The 21,550-nt window shown below is 40.9% G+C and overlaps 1 protein-coding gene across 2 annotated transcripts in view; it reads right to left on the minus strand.

Annotated features, from left to right (window-relative positions):
- The window catches only part of LOC140731170 (nuclear receptor subfamily 6 group A member 1), a 285,699-nt gene that overhangs the window by 8,934 nt on the left and 255,215 nt on the right, over positions 1–21,550 (minus strand). For both annotated transcript variants that reach the window (XM_073052586.1, XM_073052587.1), the window contains 2 exons: positions 20,656–20,910; positions 14,598–14,719 (listed from right to left, as the gene is read on the minus strand). In XM_073052586.1, coding sequence (XP_072908687.1) covers positions 14,598–14,719; positions 20,656–20,910 — 377 coding nt within the window. The remainder of the gene's footprint in view (positions 1–14,597; positions 14,720–20,655; positions 20,911–21,550) is intronic.

The following is a 21,550-nucleotide window of genomic DNA, read 5'->3' on the forward strand; positions in this document are numbered from 1 at the left end:
CCCTCGCTAGCACATGGCACAGGTAGCAATCCAGAAATTACTAAACTGGAGGTTCTGCTTCTCAGCTTTCTGCCTAGCTCTATAAATTCTCTCTTCAGCACCTCATTTCTTTTCCCTCCTAAGTCATTGGTACCAATATGCACCAAGACATCTGGCTGCTCACCCCCCCACCCCCAAATGCTGTGGACACAAGATGACCCTGACCCTGGCACCTGGGAGGCAACAGACTATCCAGGTGTCCCATTCACGTCCACAGAATCTCCTGTCCATTCCCTTCACTATTGAGTCCCCTATCACTACCGCTCCCTTCTTCTCCCTCTTTACCTTCTGCACCATAGACCCATGCTCAGTGCCAGTAACCGGTCTCTGTGGCATTCCCCACAAAAGTATCCAAAACTGCATACTTATTTTTGAGGGGAATGGTCACAGGGGTGCTCTGCGCTAACTACCTATTAACATTTCCATTTCTCCTGACAGTTACCCAGCTACTTGCCTCCTGCAACTTAGGTGTGACTACTCCCTGTAACTCTGATAGATTATCTTCTCACTCTCCCATATAAGCCAAAGGTCATCCAGCTGCTGCTCCAGATTCCTAACACGGTCTTCATGGAGCTGCAGCTCGATGCACTTCATGCATATGTAGTTCCCTGGGAGACTCTGGGTCTCCCAGGACTCCAACATCCGGCATGAAGAACACACAATGGCCATTTACTACACAGAAGAGAAAGACAAACAAAGGGAATCTTCATGGAAACTTACTCAGAGCCAACATCTCTTCTAAGCCAAAGCCTGACACTCCTACTCTCACCACTACCCTACTCCCAAGAGTGGCTGCCCAGTTCGTCCCTTCTGTGTTCGCTGTGCTCTGCTTCTGCTGCTGATTGAACTTCTGGAATGTCCAAACAGAGTGGGCCTCCGGAATGTTACAATGGATTACTTTTGGAAATAAATTTCTTGAAATGATTTGTAATTTGAGTAATAAAAGCCCTACTGAAAAGACAAAAGTGCTATTGATAATAAACATACACTGAAAACTGGCAAAAATTAATGCCTTACTCTAGTGTGGAGCACTCAAGGAATGAAGGTTTGAAGGTGTTCTTCAAAGGAACAAGTATTTGTTCTGAACAAGGATCCCAACATGCAATGTAAATTGTTTCTCTTTCCACAGCTACTGACAGACCTGAGTGCTTCCAGCATTCTGTTTTTATTTCAGTTTTTCAACGTCTAAATTTTATTTTTCTGTTTCCATTCTGCAGCTAGTTCTTTCCTTGCCTGGATTACAACAGTAAAACTGGATTTTAGAAGGCAAAATAATGCTCAAGATCATTATAAACTTTTTTCAGATCCACTATTTTGCTTCTGGAAGCATCAAAGAACATGTCAGAGAATGAGGCAGACAAAGTCAGATAAACAGAATGATGCATGTCACAGAATAATGTTGGAGTAGTTTGCAAACTGAAGAAATGCAGAGCTATGGAGGGGCTTGAAAATGTTCATGAAGGGAGAAATTGAGAGAAGAAATGGAAGCTGGCACTAACAGTTAAAGAAATTCAATCCAACAGGGAACGAAACCATAAACGAGTTACCAAAGAGTAAGGGGTTTGTTAATTGAAGAGAACAATTTTGAAAAGTTGGATGCAATTTACATCAGTAATGAACAGGAAGTGAAATTTTAGATTTACCTCTGGATTAAACAGGATTTTGAAGCATGAATCAACCTGAACTAATAGAAAGGAAGGTGGAAGCAGTGGGAAGTGAAGTTGTAGATTAGTTTGGGTAGGGGTGAAGGGAGTTAACGAAAACAATGTTTTTTTTCCTCTAAGACTTAACTGTGAGCTCTATTCACTTATCTATTTTCTAATATTAGGGAGTATGACAGTTGAAATCATGACAATTTGGACAAAAGCAGCTCTGGATTTCTTCAGCATATTGACTGTCATGGAGAAGAGGCACTTGGAGGAGTTAGGAAGAGTCAAGCATGGACTTTTGGAAAGATCTAGAGGTGTACAGAAGGCAGAGCAGAGTGATGATGCCGCTAAATGGCAATTCATTTGCTTGCATCTTCGGAAACAGCTCTAATTCCATCTTGAATATCTTTATTTTTCCCTTTCAGGGTTCTTTTGAAGACCCTGACCTGGAGTTACGCACTGACTAGAGTTTTTTGCGGGAATGGGACCCGCTCTCGGGTTTCATAACTGGCCGTTGTCTGTCAGCACACCAAGGGCTCAGCCTTGGAAGCCTAGGATCTTGGGGCTCTGGAGGCGGTGTCACAACAGGAGACCTGTGTATCGAGGGAGTTGGAATATCTGCGGCTGTGTACCCAGAGACTCATGATCCTGATTTTTGGGCACAGAGCTTGAAAAAAAAAGGCGAGGTCGTGGACTTTTAACATCGTAAACTAGCGAGTTGTTTGTTATGTCTTCCCGCTCGCTGTGAAAACAGAGACAGCTCTTTCTCCTCACTAGGGAGAGGGAGGGAGAGAGGGAGAGAGGGAGAGAGGGAGAGAGGGAGAGGGAGAGAGAGGGAGAGAGAGGGAGAGAGAGGGAGAGAGAGAGAGAGAGAGAGAGAGAACCTGTGGTATGTTGAATGCTGGGTGAAGAATGTAGTCTTTGGAGTACTGCAAGTCTGTGTCTTTACTGTTGCTTTGTTCCAGCTTGAGTGCTCAGTGGCAGGTGCCGATGCTTTTTTTTTACCAGTGGGGGGAGGGGGGATTGTTTCTTGCTGCCATTTACATGCGGGAGGGGGGAGCTGAGGGGGAGGGGGTTTTGGGGTTCTAACATTTGACTGTCATTCATTCTCTGGGGCACTACGTTTCCGTGGATGGTTGCAAAGAAACAGCATTTCAGGATGTATATTGTATACATTTCTCTGACATTAAATTGTACCTTTGAATATCCAAAAATGTAAAACAGAAACCTTTCATCTTTTATTAAGTAGTGTGCTATGGTAGCGTATCAGTTAGCATAATGCTATTACAGCTTGGGGCATCGGAGTTCAATTCCTATGTCATCTGTAAGAAGTCTGTACATCCTCTCCGTGGAATACGTGGGTTCTCTCCGAGTGCTGTTAATTCTCCTGTGATTGTGCTAGGGTTAAATCAGGGTGTGCCTGTTCTGTGCTGCATTTCTAAATAAATACTATCACCCCTCATTCTCCTATAGACCTCTCAGCCAAGATATAAATTGTCCTTGCATCCACCTTGTCAAATCCTGCAAGAATTGTTGGAGGTCAGGCCCGCATAACAGCCAGAATGGGGACAGGTGCCCACTAACACCCCCACCCATCCCCCTAGGATTGGACCTGTGCAGGCAAGAGGCACAAGGATCAGTGATTCCACCCCCCCCCCCCCGATACATGAATTAACAAGATCAGCGTTTGAGTCATCATACTTAAGATACAGGAGCTGAATTAGGCCATTCAGCCCTCTGTTCTGGCAGAGCAGACTCAATAGGCCAAATGGCCGACTTCTGCTCCTTTGTCTTATGGTCTTGATTCTGCTCTAGTATTCCATTATAGTTGATTAATTATACATCTCAACCCCATTCTCTTGCATTTTGCCCATAACCGTGGATGCCCTGACTAATATACAATCTATTAACCTCTGCTTTAAATACAGCTAATGACTCTGTCTCCACAGCTGTCTGTAGCAATGAATTCCTGCCACTTCCTGCAAGGAGTTTGTACATTCTCCCCATTACTGCGCGAGTTTCCTCTGAGTGTTCTGGTTTTCTTCCACAGTCCAATGATGTATCAGTTGGTAGGTTAATTGGCACTGTAAATTATCCCATGATTAGGGTCCAATTAAATCAGGGGATTGCTGGACAGTGTGGCATGAAGGGCCGGAAGGGCCTGTTCCACGCTGTATCTCAATAAACAAACAAATAATTCCACAGATTCACTATCCTCTAGCTAAAGAAATTCTTCCTCATCTCTGTTCTAAATGGATATTCATCTATTCTGCAGCTCTGTCCTCTTGTCTTAGAATCTACCACTGTAGGAAACATCCTCTGCACATCCACTCCATCTAAGCCTTCCAATATTCAGTAGGATTCAAGCAGATCCTCCATCATTCTTCTAAACTCCAGTGAATACAGGCCTAGAGCCATCTAATACTCTTTATTCATTAACATTTTCATTCCCAGAATCATTCTTGTGAACCTCCTCTGGACTTTCTCCATGCCAGCAGATCCTTTCTTAGATAAGGTGCCCAAAACTGCTCACAATACTCCAAGTGCAGCCTGACCACTGCCTTATAAAGCCTTAGCATTAAATCCTTGTTTTTATATTCTAGTCTTCACAAAATGAATGCTAACATTGCATTTGCCTTCCTTGCCACTGCAAGTTATCTATCAGGGAATTCTAAGTCCCTTTGCACTTCTGATTTTCGAATTTTCTCCCCATTTAGAAGGGTCCTCATTTGTTGTCATCAACTAAACCTAGGTCGATACCAAAGACCAAAGCCCAAAGGTCAGCTGGAAGTCCAGCTCAAAGCCCGACGGTCAATTGGAAGTCTGGAAGTCGAGGTTCAATTGGCTGGAGTCCCGAGTCTGGAAATCTGCTGGAGAAGTTGAGGGCCTAATGTCAGCAAATCCACAAAACCACTGGAGGCTAAAGACAGCCTATCTTGGGGTAAGAGAACTGTGTATGTGGGTGGGGTACATAGGTCAGTGGGAATATAGAACTGGGCTTGTTTTGCTGCTGCTTTGACACTTGGCATGTTCATTTTGCTGTGTTCTGTGTTGTTCTGCCAGGCATGGTAGGCATGCTAGTTGGTACCAGAATATGTGGAAATGCTTGCAGACTGCTCCCAATGCATCCTTAGGTTATTAATGCGAACAACATTTTACTGTATGTTTCAACATACAAATGATAAATATGAACCTGAATTTGAGATGTCCTTGCTACCATTTTTAAACAACGAAACATTAACCATTTTCTAGCCATGCACTATAAAGCTACAAATACCTTCTCCCTGGTAATATGAACAACTCCAAAACATCTCCATGTATCTTCCTAATCTCTTAGGCAACAATGATTTTCTTTTAGGTAAACATAGAGACGTATTTATTAAAAGTCCCACCCATCTCCTGCTGCTCATTGGCCAGGCTAGGTCTTTATTCTTTGGAACACAGGAGAATGATGGGTGAGCTTATAGAAATTTTTATTGAAATGAGGCATAGATAAGGCAGAAATAATAAGGCAGTGACTAATAATCCTTCCCCAGGACAGGGGACCTCAGAGAACTAGGAGAGTTGGGTTTAGGGTGAGAGGGGCAAAGATTTAAAAAGGGACCTAGAGGGGAGAATATATGGAACAAAGTGACAGAAGAAATGATTGAGGCAGGTACAAATAGTATTTAAGAAGCACTTGGTTAGGTACATGAGGGAGTGGGGCCAAAGATTGATGGATATGTGCAACAGGTTGTCCTGCTTTATGACTATGACTTTTTGCAAAATGTGCCATTGAGACAGAGAATATGATAGAAAATTGGAAACTGTACAGATTATTGCTAATCTTTCTCTTGCTACTGCCATAAACTGTGTATAAGCCACCTGTTTTGAAGATTATAATGTCTTAGCCATGACCTCTTATTCAGATTATAATGCGTGTGGTCTGAGATTTGGTTTAATTAGTGATTGTCCCAGGAATTTCAGACCAACAAGGGTCATGATCATCACCAGCAATCTAAAAACTTCATTTCTTACTGGCTTACAAACAGAAAGAGCTAATAATCACACCAAATAGCAAACAATCAACATATTAATGATTGGACCATGTCCTATTTGTCACCATCAGTTGTTCTATTGTGGAAAATACATATTTTTAAAAAAACAAGTAAATTTGCCAATTTTGGAGTCAGAAAGCAATTCTCAATTGATAGAAATAGAAGAATATTAAATACTTAAATATTTAAAGATTTAAATATCCTAAGTTATCATCAAAATTTGTGATATCAATATGGAATAAAAGTGTTAAAAATCCTCAGCATCTTAGATCAGTTTTAACGAAAGAGAGGAAATTTCCTCTTTGAATCTTGAAAGATCATAATCTTCCCACTGATTAGTTCTATCTTTCCCCCTTCATTCAACTACAAATGCTATTTCTCTATCCACAGATGTTGTATGACTTGCCAAATATTTCCAGTACTTTCTGTTTCTGTATTTAAAAAACATTGGATGAACGCTATTTCTTTTCAGACAGTCAACATATTTCTTCATCCTTCAAAGTTTTAATCCTAATGGAGTATTCATATACGAGGGGAAGAACCCTTTCTTAGATACGTGGAGCATTAAGTAGAACTATTTTTATGAGCTTTGGTAGGTTTTTCATTACTCAAATAAATAAAATTATGCAAATTATGCACACCTTTAAGGTTATAATGGCTCCAAGTTGATATTATTTAAGCACATACTACTTAAGATAAAAATTATTTAAAATGCCCAGCACCAACTCCAATACAAATATCAAGTGTACAGCAGCAATTGCATCTTTATCTCCTTTGTCTGAACATTCATCAGGCACAAAGTAATTATGCCTATCATCTCAGAAAGGAGAATTGGATAGATCTGTTAAAACCTAAAAATAATTTAACAGTTTAGCATATGAAAAAGAATTTGAATACAGTAATTATATGAACATCTTTAAAATGGGAAAACCAAAATCATCAAGAAATATTTGTATAAGTACATTAAGATAAATCAGTATTTTGATGAGCTATAAACTCCAAGATTTTTAAAAATTTTCACATGACATCCTAACATTTAACTAAAGGCTAATAAATCAATAGGACTTTATTTCCTAGAAGATAGGAGAATGAGGGGAGATTTCCAGGATGCCTAGGCGCGACTTGAGAAGCAGCAATACTCTCAATGGATATGATTAAATATTCCCGTTTCAGCCCGTTACAGCTAAAAAGCACAACTGCTTCCAAGGTCAGTACAGTCAAAGATGTTTTAATGCGTTTAAATGAACTGTCACTGCTTAAAACTGATGGAAACAATACCGTTTGAGGTCGGAAGTGTCCACGGAGGACACCTCGGAGGAAATGCAGGCGTAGATCAGGATTACAAATGTGTTTAAGGAAACGGGGTTTTAAACTCCCTATACGGACTATTTTGATGCTGAAAGTGCAGTCTCTGGTGAATAAAATTGATGATCTCAGAGCCAGGGTGCTGAATCAGAGGGACATTAGGACCGCATGTGTCCTTTGTTTCATGGAATCCTGGTTAACCCCTTCTGTACCAGATGCAGTGACTCAAATTGACGGGTTTACTATACACCATCAGGATAGATCTATAGAGTCTCTCAAAAGCAGAGGTAGAGGAGTATGCATCTTGATTAACTCTTCTTGGTGCACAAATATATCAGTGCTGCCCCAATTCTGCTCACCAGACCTGGAATATCTAGCAGTAAAGTGTTGTCCTTTTTACCTACCACCGGAGTTCTCTGGGGTCATTCTAGTAGCAGTTTACATTCTACCTCAGGCCAATGTCAAGCAGGCTTTAGATAATCTGAGTAATGGGAACAACATGCATGAAACAGTGTACCCTAACACTTTCACCATCGTTTTGGGAAATTTTTACAAGGCCAGTCTGAAACAAATAACTAAGCAACTACCATCACTTGCAATAACAGAGGAAACAATACACTGGACCATTGCTACACCACCATCAAGAATGCCCACTGTGCTGTTCCACGCCCTCACTTCAGGAAGTCTAATCACCTGGCTGTACCTCTACTCCGAATATAGGCAGAGACTGTTGTGGGGAACAATACCTTATATACCAGTTGGGTAGCCTCCAACCTGATGGCATGAACATTGACTTCTCTAATTTCCGTTAATGCCCCTCCTCCCCTTCATACCCCAACCCTGACATATTTAGTTGCTCTTTTTTTCTCTCTCTCTGCCTGTTCTCCATCTCCCTCTGGTGCTCCCTCCCACTTTCTTTCTCCCGAAGCCTCCCGTCCCATGATCCTTTCCCTTCTCCAGCTCTGTATCACTTTCGCCAATCACCTTTCCAGCTCTTAGCTTCATCCCACCCCCTCCGGTCTTCTCCTATCATTTCACATTTCCCCCTCCCCCCACTACTTTCAAATCTCTTAGTATCTCTCCTTTCAGTTAGTCCTGACGAAGGGTCTCGGCCTGAAACATCGACAGTGCTTCTCCTTATAGATGCTGCCTGGCCTGCTGTGTTCCACCTGCATTTTGTGTGTGTTGTATGATTTGCGGAGGGCTATTTCAAGGGTGAAGAGACAATTTCGATCAAGGTTGCAGGCGATATCAGATGCACAGCAACTCTGACAGGGTCTGCAAGACATAACTTCCTACAAAGCGAAACCCAATAGTATGATTGGCAGTGATGCTTCATTACCAGATGAAGTCAGCGCCTTCTATGCACGCTTTGAAAGGGAGAACACAACTACAGCTGTGAAGATCCCTGCTGCACCTGATGACCCTGTGATCTCCGTCTCAGAGGCTGATGTTAGACTGTCTTTAAAGAGAGTTAACCCTCGCAAAACAGAAGATCCTGATGGATTACCCGGTAAGGCTCTGAAAACCTGTGCCAACCAACTAGCGGATGTATTCAAGGACATTTTCAACCTCTCAGTCCTACGGGCAGAAGTTCCCACTTGCTTCAAAAAGGCAACAATTATACCAGTGCCTAAGAATAATAACGTGGGCTGCCTTAATGACTATCTCCCATTTGCACTCACATCAACAGTGATGAAATGCTTTGAGAGGTTGTTTATGTCTAGACTGAACTCCTGCCTCAGCAAGGACTTGGACCCATTGCAATATGCCTATCGCCACAATAGGTCAATGGCAGATACAATCTCAATGGCTCTCCACACAGCTTTAGACCACCTAGACAACACAAACACCTGCGTCAGGATGCTGTTCATTGACTAGAGCTCAGTATTTAATACCATCATTCCCACAATCCTGATTGAAAAGTTGCAGAACATGGGTCTCTGTACCTCCCTCTGCAATTGGATCCTCCTTGCTGACGATCAGTACTGTTGCACCTCAGGGGTGTGTACTTAGCCCACTGCTCTACTCTCTATATACACATGATTGTGTAGCTAGGCATGGCTCAAATACCATCTACAAATTTTATTTTGCTGACAATACAACCATTGTTGGTAGAATCTCAGGTGGTGATGAGAGGGCGTACAGGAGTGAGATATGCCAACTAGTGGAATGGCGCCACAGCAACAACCTGGCACTCAACGTCAGTAAGACGAAAGAGTTGATTGTGGACTTCAGGAAGGGTAAGATGAAGAACCATATACCAATCCTCATAGAGGGATTAAAGTGGAGAGAGTGAGCAGCTTCAAGATCCTGGGTGTCAAGATCTGTGAGGATCTAACCTGGTCCCAAAATATCGATGTAGTTGTAAAGAAGGCAAGACAGCAGCTATACGAGTTTGAAGAGATTTGGCATGTCAATAAATACAATCAAAAGCTTCTATAATTGTACCGTGGAAAGCATTCTGACAGGCTGCATCACTGTCTGATATGGAGGGGCTATTGCACAGAACTGACAGAAGCTGCAGGTGGTTGTAAATCTAGTCAGTTCCATCTTGAGTACTAGGTTACAGAGTACATAGAAACATAGAAAATAGGTGCAGGAATAGGCCATTCAGCCCTTCGAGCCTGCACCACCATTCAGTATGATTATGGCTGATCATCCAACTCAGAACCCTGTACCTGCTTTCTCTCCATACCCCCTGATCCCTTTAGCCACAAGGGCCATCTCTAACTTCCTCTTAAATATAGCCAATGAACCGGCCTCAACTGTTTCCTGTGGCAGAGAATTCCACAGATTCACCACTCTCTGTGTGAAGAAGTTTTTCCTCATCTCAGTCCTAAAAGGCTTCCCCTTTATCCTTAAACTGTGACCCCTCGTTCTGGACTTCCCCAACATCGGAAACAATCTTCCTGCATTTAGCCTGTCCAATCCCTTTAGAATTTTATACGTTTCAATAAGATCCCCCCTCAATCTTCTAAATTCCAGTGAGTATAAGCCTAGTCGATCCAGTCTTTCTTCATATGAAAGTCCTGCCATCCCAGGAATCAATCTGGTGAACCTTCTCTGTACTCCCTCTATGGCAAGAATGTCTTTCCTCAGATTAGGGGACCAAAACTGCACACAATATTCTAGGTGTGGGTCTCACCAAGGCCTTGTACAACTGCAGTAGAACCTCCCTGCTCCTGTACTCAAATCCTTTTGCTATGAATGCCAACATACCATTTGCCTTTTTCACCACCTACTGTACCTGCATGCCCACCTTCAATGACTGGTGTACAATGACACCCAGGTCTCGTTGCATCTCCCCTTTTCCTAATTGGCCACCGTTCAGATAATAATCTGTTTTCCTGTTCTTGCAACCAAAGTGGATAACCTCACATTTATCCACATTAAATTGCATCTGCCATGAATTTGCCCACTCACCTAACCTATCCAAGTCACCCTGTATCCTCTTAGCATCCTCCTCACAGCTAACACCGCCGCCCAGCTTCGTGTCATCCGCAAACTTGGAGATGCTGCTTTTAATTCCCTCGTCTAAATCATTTATATTGTAAACAACTGGGGTCCCAGCAGTGAGCCTTGCAGTACCCCACTAGTCACTGCCTGCCATTCTGAAAAGGTCCCATTTACTCCCACTCTGCTTCCTGTCTGCCAACCAATTCTCTATCCACATCAATACCATACCCCCAATATAAGTTTGCACACTAATCTCCTGTGTGGGACCTTGTCAAAAGTCTTTTGAAAATCTAAATATACCACATCCACTGGCTCTCCCCTATCCACTCTACTAGTTACATCTTCAAAACATTCTATAAGATTCGTCAGACATGATTTTCCTTTCACAAATCCATGCTGACTTTGTCCGATGATTTCACCTCTTTCCAAATGTACTGTTATCACATCTTTGATAACCGACTCTAGCATTTTCCCCACCACCGATGTCAGACTAACCGGTCTATAATTCCCTGGTTTCTCTCTCCCTCCTTTTTTAAAAAGTGGGGTTACATTAGCCACCCTCCAATCCTCAGGAACTAATCCAGAATCTAAGGAGTTTTGAAAAATTATCACTAATGCATCCACTATTTCTTGGGCTACTTCCTTAAGCACTCTGGGATGCAGACCATCTGGCCCTGGGGATTTCTCTGTCTTTAATCCCTTCAATTTACCTAACACCACTTCCCTACTAACATATATTTCCCTCAGTTCCTCCATCTCACTAGACCCTCGGTCCCTTACTATTTCCGGAAGATTATTTATGTCCTCCTTAGTGAAGGCAGAACCAAAGCAGTTATTCAATTGGTCTACCCAGGACATCTTTAAGGAGCGGTGTCTCAGAAAGGCAGTGTCCATTATTAAGGACCTCCAGCACCCAGGGATGCCCTTTTCTCACTACCATCAGGTAGGAGATACAGAAGACTGAAGGCACACACTCAGCGATTCAGGAACAGCTCCTTCCCCTCTGCCATCCGATTCCTAAATGGACATTGAAGCTTTAGATACTACCTCACCTTTTTAAAAAAAAACAGTATTTCTGTTTTTGCATGTTTTTAAAGCTATTCAATATACGTAACTGATTTACTTGTTAATTTATTATCATGTTTTATTTTATTTATTATTTTTTTCTCTCTGCTAGATTATGTATTGCATTGAACTGCTGCTGCTGAGTTAACAAATTTCAGAACAAGCTGCCAGGTGGAAGTGGGTTTGATTTCAACATTTAAAAGAAATTTGAATAGGGATATAGATGGGAACAAGTATGGCTATCTTTAGTTCAGGGACAGGTCAGTGGAACTAAGCAGATTAATAGTTTGGTATGGACCAGATGGCCAAAGGATCGTTTCTGTGCTGTAGTATTCTATGATTCTGTTGCTTCTAGATCAAATTGGATCCATGAAACAATAAAGTGAAGTTCAAAGTAAATTTACTATCAAAATGCGTATATGTCACCATATACTACCCCGAGATTCATTTTCTTGCTAGCGTTCACGTTCGTACAAAGAAATTTAATGGTATCGATGAAAAAATGCACACAAATAATAAAAGAGGCTCATTATCTGGCACATCAAATAATACACCGGTGGAACGCCGAAGGTCGACTAGCATCCATGGAGGGAAGGCAACTGCCATCATTTTAGGTCTAAACCCTGCATCATATGACCCATGCTCCTTGTGATCTGTCTGACCATTTCTGAAGGAAATACAACTGTCTTGATCAGCTTGAGTGTTATATGGATAGCATATTTTTAACAGGTAGTTGGTCATTCCTAATTTTAAACAAATGCAGACTATGGTGGATTGAATGACTACCAGTCAGGAGAGACAGACAAGTAGTCCAGAACAGTTTCCTACCTGTTAGATAGCGATGGGTTTAATTTCCTCTGTGGGACCCAGGTTTGGAGTGGAGAAAACCAGGGTGGGAAATCAGGCTGAGGCATACAAAAGTGAAGGAGTACAGTACATTTCTTACAATTGTGAGAAACTCTCCCCCTTAGCAGGAGTCTAAACCAAAAAGCACAAATTTAAGGGGCAAAAGATTTACAATGTATTTAGTGAAGATTGCAGGCTCCACAAGACATTTCAGATGCTGGAATCTAGATCAAAAACAGTTGTTGAAGGAACTGCCAAGCAGCATCTGTGGAAGCAAAGGATAGCAAGGGCAAGCTCTCCTCACTTACGTCAATCAGTTACTTGCTGGTGCCTGCCTTTTCTATCCTCTTTATACTGGTTATCTCCCTCTTACACTCTGAGCACTGATGCAAAGTTCTGATCTGAAATGTTGATTATCCGTTTGCCTCCACAAATGCAGACTAACCTACTGATTTCCTCCAGCAACTTGGTGGTTTTTTTAAAAAATTGGATGCTTAACTCGCTACAGGAATGGCAGAGGCAGGTATCCTCACAACATTTACAATGGATTTAGGTGAGTACTTGAAATACCAAGGCACTGAAAGCTATGAGCACATACTGGGATATAGGACTGGGGTAGGGAGGTACCTCATGGCTGACATGGACGCAGTGGGGTAATGAGCTTGTTTAGCTATGTTCACACTGATTCAGATATTTTTCTCCTACTTTAGTAGTCAAAGTATTAAAATCTTCAGATAACAGCAAAAGAGATGGAACTAGACTTATTTTCTCTTTAGTGCATTTTGCTGGCACACCTATAATCTAGAGATTTGCAGCCACATCTTATGGATTTTAAACAAAGGAAAGCAGATGACGGCGTTAATCCTTTTTGAAGTTATTGCTACTGGCTAAGAAAATGCAGATTCAATGTCAGTTACCACCACACCTGATCTGACTTTTATTTCCACTTCAGTGAGGCAGAAGTGGTTAAAATAGAATCAAAATCAGGTTTACTATCACTGGAATGTGTTGTGAAATTTGTTAATTTAGCAGCAGCAGTTTAATGCAACATATAATACAGTATAGAAGAAAAAAAATCAATTACAGTATATGTATATTGAACAGATTTAAAATTTGGCAAAAACAAATAATATATAAAAGTGAGGTAGTGTTCATGGGTTCAATGTCCATTTAGATATCCCATGGTGGAGGGGAAGAAGCTGTTCCTGAATCACCGAGTGTGTGCTTTTAGCCTTCTGAACCTCCTACCTGATGGTAACAATGAGAAAAGGGCATGCCCTGGGTGCTGGGGTTCCTTAATAATGGACGCTGCCTTACTGAGACACTGCTCCTTGAAGATGTCCTAGGTACTCTGTAAGCTAGTACCCAAGATGGAGTCAACTAAATTTACAATCCTCTGCAGCAGCCTCCCCTCCCCTCTCCCCCCCCCCCCCCCCCAATACCAGACAGTGATGCAGCCTGTCAAAATGCTCTCCACGGTACATCTGTAGAACTTCTGAGTGTTTTTGTTGACATACAAAATCTCTTCAAACTCCTAATGAAGTATAGTTGCTGTTTTGCCTTCTTTATAGATGCATCAATATTTTGGGACCAGGTTAGGTCCTCAGAGATCTTAACACCCAGGAACTTGAAACTCCTCAATCTCTCTTTAATCCCTCTATGAGGATTGATATGTGTTCCTTTGTCTTACCTTTCCTAAAGTCCACAATCAGCTCTTTCGTCTTACTGATATTGAGTGCCAGGTTGCTGCTGTGACACCACTCCACTAGTTGGTATCCTCTACACGCTTTCTCATTTCCATCTGAGATTCTACCAACAATGGTTGTATCATCAGCAAATTTATAGATGATATTTGAGCTATGCCTAGCCACACAGTCATGAGTATATACAGAGTAGAGCAGTGGGCTAAGCACACACCCCTGAGGTGCACCAGTGTTGATCTTCAGGAAGGAGGAGATATTGTCACCAATCCACACAGACTGTGGTCTTCTGGTTAGAATCCAATTGCAGAGGGAGGTACAGAGGCCCAGGTTCTGCAACTTATCAATCAGGATTGCGGGAATGATGGTGTTAAATGCTGAGCTGTAGTCAATGAAGAGCATCCTGACATAGGTGTTTGTATTTCCAGCTTAAGGAAGGCCAAATAGAGCAAAAGGAATTTTGTCAAAAACATTAAAACTACCACATTATTCCTTACCTTGATTAAGAAAGTTGATAGCTTTCATGCACACATACTCCTCATTGCTAACTTTCAGCTGTTGAAATTTTCTAAAGAGGTAGATTAGTCGTTCCATAACTTCCATTCCCTCTTCACTGAATCTAATGGAACAAAATCAATAAGACATTATGTAGTTTTTACAACAAGCTGCACACTTGAAATAGAAATAGTTGAGTGCATGTTAGTGATCAGTTTTTTAAAAAATGAACATTTTACTTTTCATTTCTAACATTACAGTCCTGGCAAATATCAGGCATACTTCACAAGTCCAGTTCTTATTCAGCCACAATATCTTTAATTATCAGGAAACTCAAACAGTTAGAGAACAATTAATTTTGTAAAATGTATTTTGACATTTTTCTCTGCATTAAACATTTCTTGGTTATTATTCTTTCAAGTGCAATTATTTACAACCAAATTTGAAGAGAAACAGCATTTAGAACTGGCTTGTGAAGCAGACACTGCATTAATACATATGCATCTTATCATTGTAAAATGGCAATGGGTCTCTACACAATGCATTGGATGGGTTTGTGAATGTTATTTTAAAACTCCAGTTCACAAATTTACATGTCCTCTGCTAGTCATGGAGCTCTTCAGCATGGTAGCATCCTTCAGCTTAACATGTTCATGCTGACCAATGAGCCTTCCTGAGATAGTCCCATTTGCCCTACATTCAGTTCACATCCCTCTAAATCTTTCTATCCAAGATCCTGTCTAAACACCTTTAAAAGATGTTAATTGGCTGTTTAGAACGAGATGTGTACTGTCTAACTTTGCAAAGAATTATAGAAGTGTTAAAAATTTTAGTCAAACAATAAAATTGATCAGTCAATCAAACTTTTTAGCTATTTCCACACCAAAGAGACTGTAGGTGCATATCTGTACATAACAGTTTTCATGACTGAACTGGAAATTCTCCAATGTTATAAAATGAAATTGGAACATTTGTTAGATTTCGGTAAACACTTGTCAATTTCATAAATTCCCCAGGCTGAGAATCATCCTATCTTTAGTATTATTACTGCATTGCTTTCTACCAATTTTCCTCCCTTATATGGCACAAAGCATCCATCACTAGCAAAAGGCAAAGTTGTCACTGAAGAGCAAACTCCTCCACAGCTCCTGACTTTCCCTCTTTCAAACAATTCAGAATTTATGACAATATGTCATTAACATAATATATTGAAACACTTAAGCCAGGTTTTCTGAAAAAGGACTTTTGTATTTTATTTCAAAGCTAACATTATAATGACATCATTCTATCTTGACTTAAGAAAAGTGGATTTGCAAAGACAACCAACAAGATATAAATCATTCAGAAAACCAAGCCTACCTCCAATAAATAACTGTGCTTCAATGTAGGAGGAAAATTGGGTAGAAATGAATACACATTAAAGATGCCATGCAGTTGTTCATGTATAAAATTACTTGCTATAAAAACTCATTAGTGCCAAGTTTGAGATTGTCACTGGATGGTGCAACTGATCCACTCCTGCACGAATTCACATTGTGTATCAGAATAATATGGCTAATCTCAAGTCAAATGACAAAACTGATTAAGAGGATGGCTAAGAAAACATATGCCATAAATCTGGCTCAAATTGGTGATGGAAGACAGAATTTAAAATGGCAGAATTTACCAATGAATAGATGAAAGTTTGAATAAGACTAAGATAAATCATGCTGCTTAATAAAAATCCTTAAGAAAATTTGACAGGACAAAATAAATTTTTAAGAAGCCATGCTTGGGAGACAAACCGTAAGATTTGGTTTCCTTATTATTATCTTGAATTTGACAGCTCAGAATAAATAGATCCCCATCCCCACCAAAAAAAGACTATTTCCTTTTGAAAATCTTCAGAATTTGAACTCTCCCAGTTTTCAAATTTATCCTCATTTTGCTTTGCCTGAGTAACCGGGTTCTTCCTAAATTCAGGCCGTTAACATCCTGGTGTTCCAAAAAAAGTATTCATCAGCATATCAATAATGCTAAAGCAACTCTTTCAAAATCTTACAACCTACAAACTTCATCTAAGGCAAACAAAAAGACAAATGTAAATGATATATCTTGTCAACTGAGAGCAACACTGTTAGAACGGAGCATCACTTTGGCCCTAGAAATGCTGTTTGAACACAGCAGTACTTTCTCAGCTGATTTTTTTCAACAGTACTTTTCTCTCAATCACAATTCATTAACAATAACAAACACAAGAGATTTTGCAGATGCTGGAAATTCAGAGCAACACACACAAAATACTGAAGGAATTCAGAAGGTCAGGCAGAATCTATGGAAAGGAATAAAAGAGTCAATATTTTGGGCCAAGACCCTTCATTCAGACTTTCCATAGCTGCTGCCTGAGCTGCTGAGTTCCAACAGCATTTTGTGTATGTTACTTCTTTAACAGTAACAACTTCTAAAGGATGGTTGAAAAGATTCATGGATTGGAAAGATTTAAGAACCAAATTGCTGGAAAATGGGACTAGCTTGGATGTGCATCTTGGTCTGCATGGACCAGCTGAGCAGAAAGGTGTGTTACCATGCTGCATAACTCAATGAACTCTAAACTGTAACACTGAGCATAGCATGGAACTCATAAAGTAATAATGTCAAAATTAAGAATTTTCAGTAACAATGTAAAATACCAACAATATTTGACATTTCCTGGATCTTCACTTCAACACCCTAAAATTATCGCCTTATTGAATAAGGCGTTAATTTGCGTATTAAGTATAACTGCTAATAAATCTCTTTGGTACTGAAGACTTAGCTTCAGAAGTATGGAGTTTCACATCCTCAGATTAATAAATAATTTGAAAAATGTTCTTTGCAGAAGGCAAAATATATATTTTAAAATAAGCCCCTTTTACTTAATGATTTGCTGTGTATGCATTCTTTAATCTGATTATGTTTTCATCCTGCTTGATGCCTTCCATGATGCCAAATATCTTCTATAAATAACCCTGAATGTACTGGGGGTCTGCAGAACCCCTTTTTAAAATTAGACTTTAAATCTAGCATGATAAAAAGAGAAAGCACTCAGGGCATCTAGCATATTCAGGCAACTACTTGGGAGAGAAACAGGATTAACCTTTCAGTTCCATGAGCCTTCATCCAAACTGCAACTGTTAATGTTTCCACGGACAGTATTTAAAACTTTTCAAATTTAATAGCTTCAAATTTAATGCTTTGAAATATTTTCAAATGATTTTGGAAGATTCAAAAACCTTCAACTTTTGGAAAATTTTTAACTGCTGTTGTTCGTCCTTCGGAGTCAAAGATGACCACGACTTCTGTCAGGTGGAGGGTTTGTGACTGTGGGTCCGGAGGTGACTGGTGAGGCCAATCCAGGCCCTGAAAGCTCACCCACATGTGGGACACATGAGGGTAGGTGCTGCAGTGGAAGTGGAGGTAGCTAGAGCCTTGCGCGCGGTGCGTTTCCTCTGAGCCTCGGCGGTGCATCTGATTTCTGCTGCATACGCTGCTTTAGTGGTCCTGCTCCACCAGGTTGGGCGGTCCAGAGCAAGCGATTCCCAGCTACTGAGATTGATGTTGAGGTCTTTGAGGGATACTTTGAGGCAGTCTTTGAAATGTTTCTTCTGCCCTCCAACTGAGTGCTTGCCCTGGCTCAGCTCTCCATACAGCAGCTGTTTTGGTAATCAACTGTCAGACATCCTGACGACATGGCCAGCCCATCTGGCTTGGGCTTTCTGTAGGAGGGTGCAGACGCTGTGGGTGCTAGCCCGCTCCAGGACCTCCGTGTCTGGGACTTTGTCCTGCCATTGTACGTGGAGAAGTCTGCGGAGGCAGCTCAAGTGGAAGCGGTTGAGCTGTTTAACGTGTCTGCTGTAGACAGTCCAGGTCTCGCTGGCATAGAGGAGGGTGGTGAGAACCACTGCTTGGTAGACCTTCAGCTTGGTGGTAAGGCTGAGTCCTCTCTGCTCCCATACATTCTCACGGAGTCTCCCAAAGGCGGCACTGGCTTTGGCATTTCTGTTGCTGATCTCGGCATCTATGTTCACCGCTCGTGATAGAGTACTGCCCAGATAAGTAAAGCTGTCGACTGCCAGTTGCTTCTGCCCCTTTACTGTGATGTGTGGTTTCTGGTAGGGCTTTCCTACCAACTAACAACTAGCTACCCTAGGGAATGTGATGTAGCTAGCTACCAGGGTTCACTTTGTGCACTGCCCACAAAATAATGAGTTTATATGGCCACACAGGCAATATCTCTGATCAACACTTTACGGTAAATTTTCAACATTGAACTGTAGTGCTGCTTTTGTTTGGCTTGCCAATGATCAGACATTCTACAATTATGATATAAAGTAAGTAGAAAATCATCAATGGGTGAGAGCTGTTTCTTGTGTTTACAGGTTTATGATAGCAACAGGTATTTATACATTGCCAAGTTCAATAAAATGTTTTGTGTTTCTGAGACTTTGTGAAATGAGAATGCATAAGTAAATATGGGTTACAAATAGTATAAGACAGTTATATCTGAGTTGAGACAATAGCATTAGTGTTTCTAAACTACTACTGGAACAATTAAAGATGCACTGCTGTAAATCAGCATAAGACCACAAGACATAGGAGCAGAAGTAGGGGACTGGAACTAGGGGACATAGCCTCAAGATTCAGGGGAGTAGATTTAGGATGGAGATGAGGAGGAACTGCTTTTCCCCGAGAGTGGTGTATCTGTGGAATTCTCTGCTCAATGAAGCAGTGGAGGCTACCTCAGTAAATATATTTAAGACAAGGTTGGATAGATTTTTGCATAGTAGGGGAATTAAGGGTTTAAGAGGAAAAACAGGTAGGTGGAGATGAGTCCATAGCCAGATCAGCTATTATCTTATTGAATAGCGGTGCAGGTTCGACGGGCGAGATGGCCTAATCCTGCACCTATTTCTTATGTTCTTATGTAGAATTAAGCCATTTGGCCCATCATGACTGACCCGCCATTCCACCATGGCTGATTTATTATCCCTCTTAATCCCATTAAAGTCATAGAAGGTTCAGCAGAGTCATAAAAAGGTACAGCACAGAAACAAGCCCTTTGGCCCATGTAGTCCATGTCGAACCATTTGTCTGCCTTTCCCCCATAACCTGTTACTAATCAATAACCTATCAACATCCACTGTAAGTATACCCAATGACAATGTGGCCTCCATAGCCATTTGTGACAATGAATTCTACAGATTCACCACCTTCTAGCCAAAGAAGTTCTTCCTCATCTCTGTTCTAAATGGATGACCTCTATTCTGAGGCTGTGCCCTCTGATCCTAGATTCCATTCCCCCACTATAGGAAACATCCTCTCCACATTCACTCTATCTAGGTCTTTTAACAGTTGATAGGTTTCAATGCAATCCTCTCTCCTAAACAACACTGAGTACAGTCCCAGAGACATCAAATGCTTTTCATTTATCAACTTCCTCATTCTCAGGATCATTCTCATGAACCTTTTCTGGACCTTCTCCAATGCCTACACAGCTGTTCTTGGATAAGGGGCCTAAAACGGCTTACAATACTCCGAGTGTAGTCTGACCAATGCCTTGTAAAGCCTCAGCATTACATCCTTGCTTTGTATAATGACAGAGAGCTCATTTTCAGAATATTATTGGAATGATTAGGCAGGTGTTCTGCTTTCACTCTAGCCCAGGACACAGATGTCCTATTGGAATGTCTTTCTTCATGGTTCGCTGTTGTGGATTCTTTGATCATTGACAATTTGGACATGCAAATATTCTGAAGGCATAAGTTGACAGATACTTGATAAGCAAGGGAGTGGAAGGTTACTGTGACTAGACGGAAATGGAGAGTTCAGCTTACAATCAGAATCAGCCATGAACTAATTGAATGGTGGAGCAGGTTTAGGAGGTAAGCACCATATATAACTTCATACCATAAGAAAGCATGCTAAAGCCAGTGATTACCAGGATATCTAGCTATATTGCATGGGCATATGAGAATTTTCATAACTGCGCCCTACAATGTTATCAAATGCTGCTGCACACACATTCCTTGTCATCTGTCTCACCTTTGAAGTTCATCATCAGATGGCGCATACTTTGAAGTGACATCAGCAAGATCTCCAAAAATTTGTCGGTCATAGACAGTAAGGGAAGAGAGGAGGATGAGCTCCTGCCAGGTGGAACTCAGCAGGCAGGTGTAATCTTTGATTGATAATTCACAGAAAAATGGCAATTTCTTGATCCAGCCAATTTGCCTGAAAAGCAACTCATCAGCTAAGCGGCAAAGTAGAGCAAATAGCTCTGCCTGAGTTACCTTATACCTGTTAAAAATACAAAGACAATTAGACCCCAAGTTACAAAAAGCAATTTTAGAAAACCACCAGACTTCTAAGCACTTTGATAAATATTTCTTGTAAACCTCTAATGAGAATTATTTTCATTATAAATACCAACATGAAATAAGGAAAAAGAACACTGCAAATCAACTTCACACCTTTTTAACGGACTATTGTGATTAGCATCATTATGGTTTCTAATTCAAATTTCTAAGATAGACAATCAAAGTTTCTCAAAAGATTTAAAATGAATTATTTAACCAATTATTAAAATTATGACAATTATGAATAATTCAGCGATGATGCTCAAAGTTAGCCCCAAAGATTACACTTCCCTAATAAAGCCTCAAAATGAAGTTATTAAGAAAGTCTCAACATGGTCAAAGAGGAGCTTGCAAAGTATGTACATGAGCTATCGGCCCAGAATTCATTGACCTCACATTCAACCAGAATCATCACCCATGGTCTGTGCATGACTGTATTCTAGTCATTTCAAAATGAGTTAGTGATACTCCATTAATATCGCCCCCCACAAAAAAGAAAACTTTAATGTTTTTAAAATCCTTCAAAACTTTCCATGACTTTGTCCTCTTTGCATCACTCCATTTACCTTTCCTACTTTATT

This window comes from Hemitrygon akajei, chromosome 7 (genome assembly GCF_048418815.1).
Source record: "Hemitrygon akajei chromosome 7, sHemAka1.3, whole genome shotgun sequence".
In the NCBI taxonomy this organism is placed as follows: domain Eukaryota; kingdom Metazoa; phylum Chordata; class Chondrichthyes; order Myliobatiformes; family Dasyatidae; genus Hemitrygon; species Hemitrygon akajei.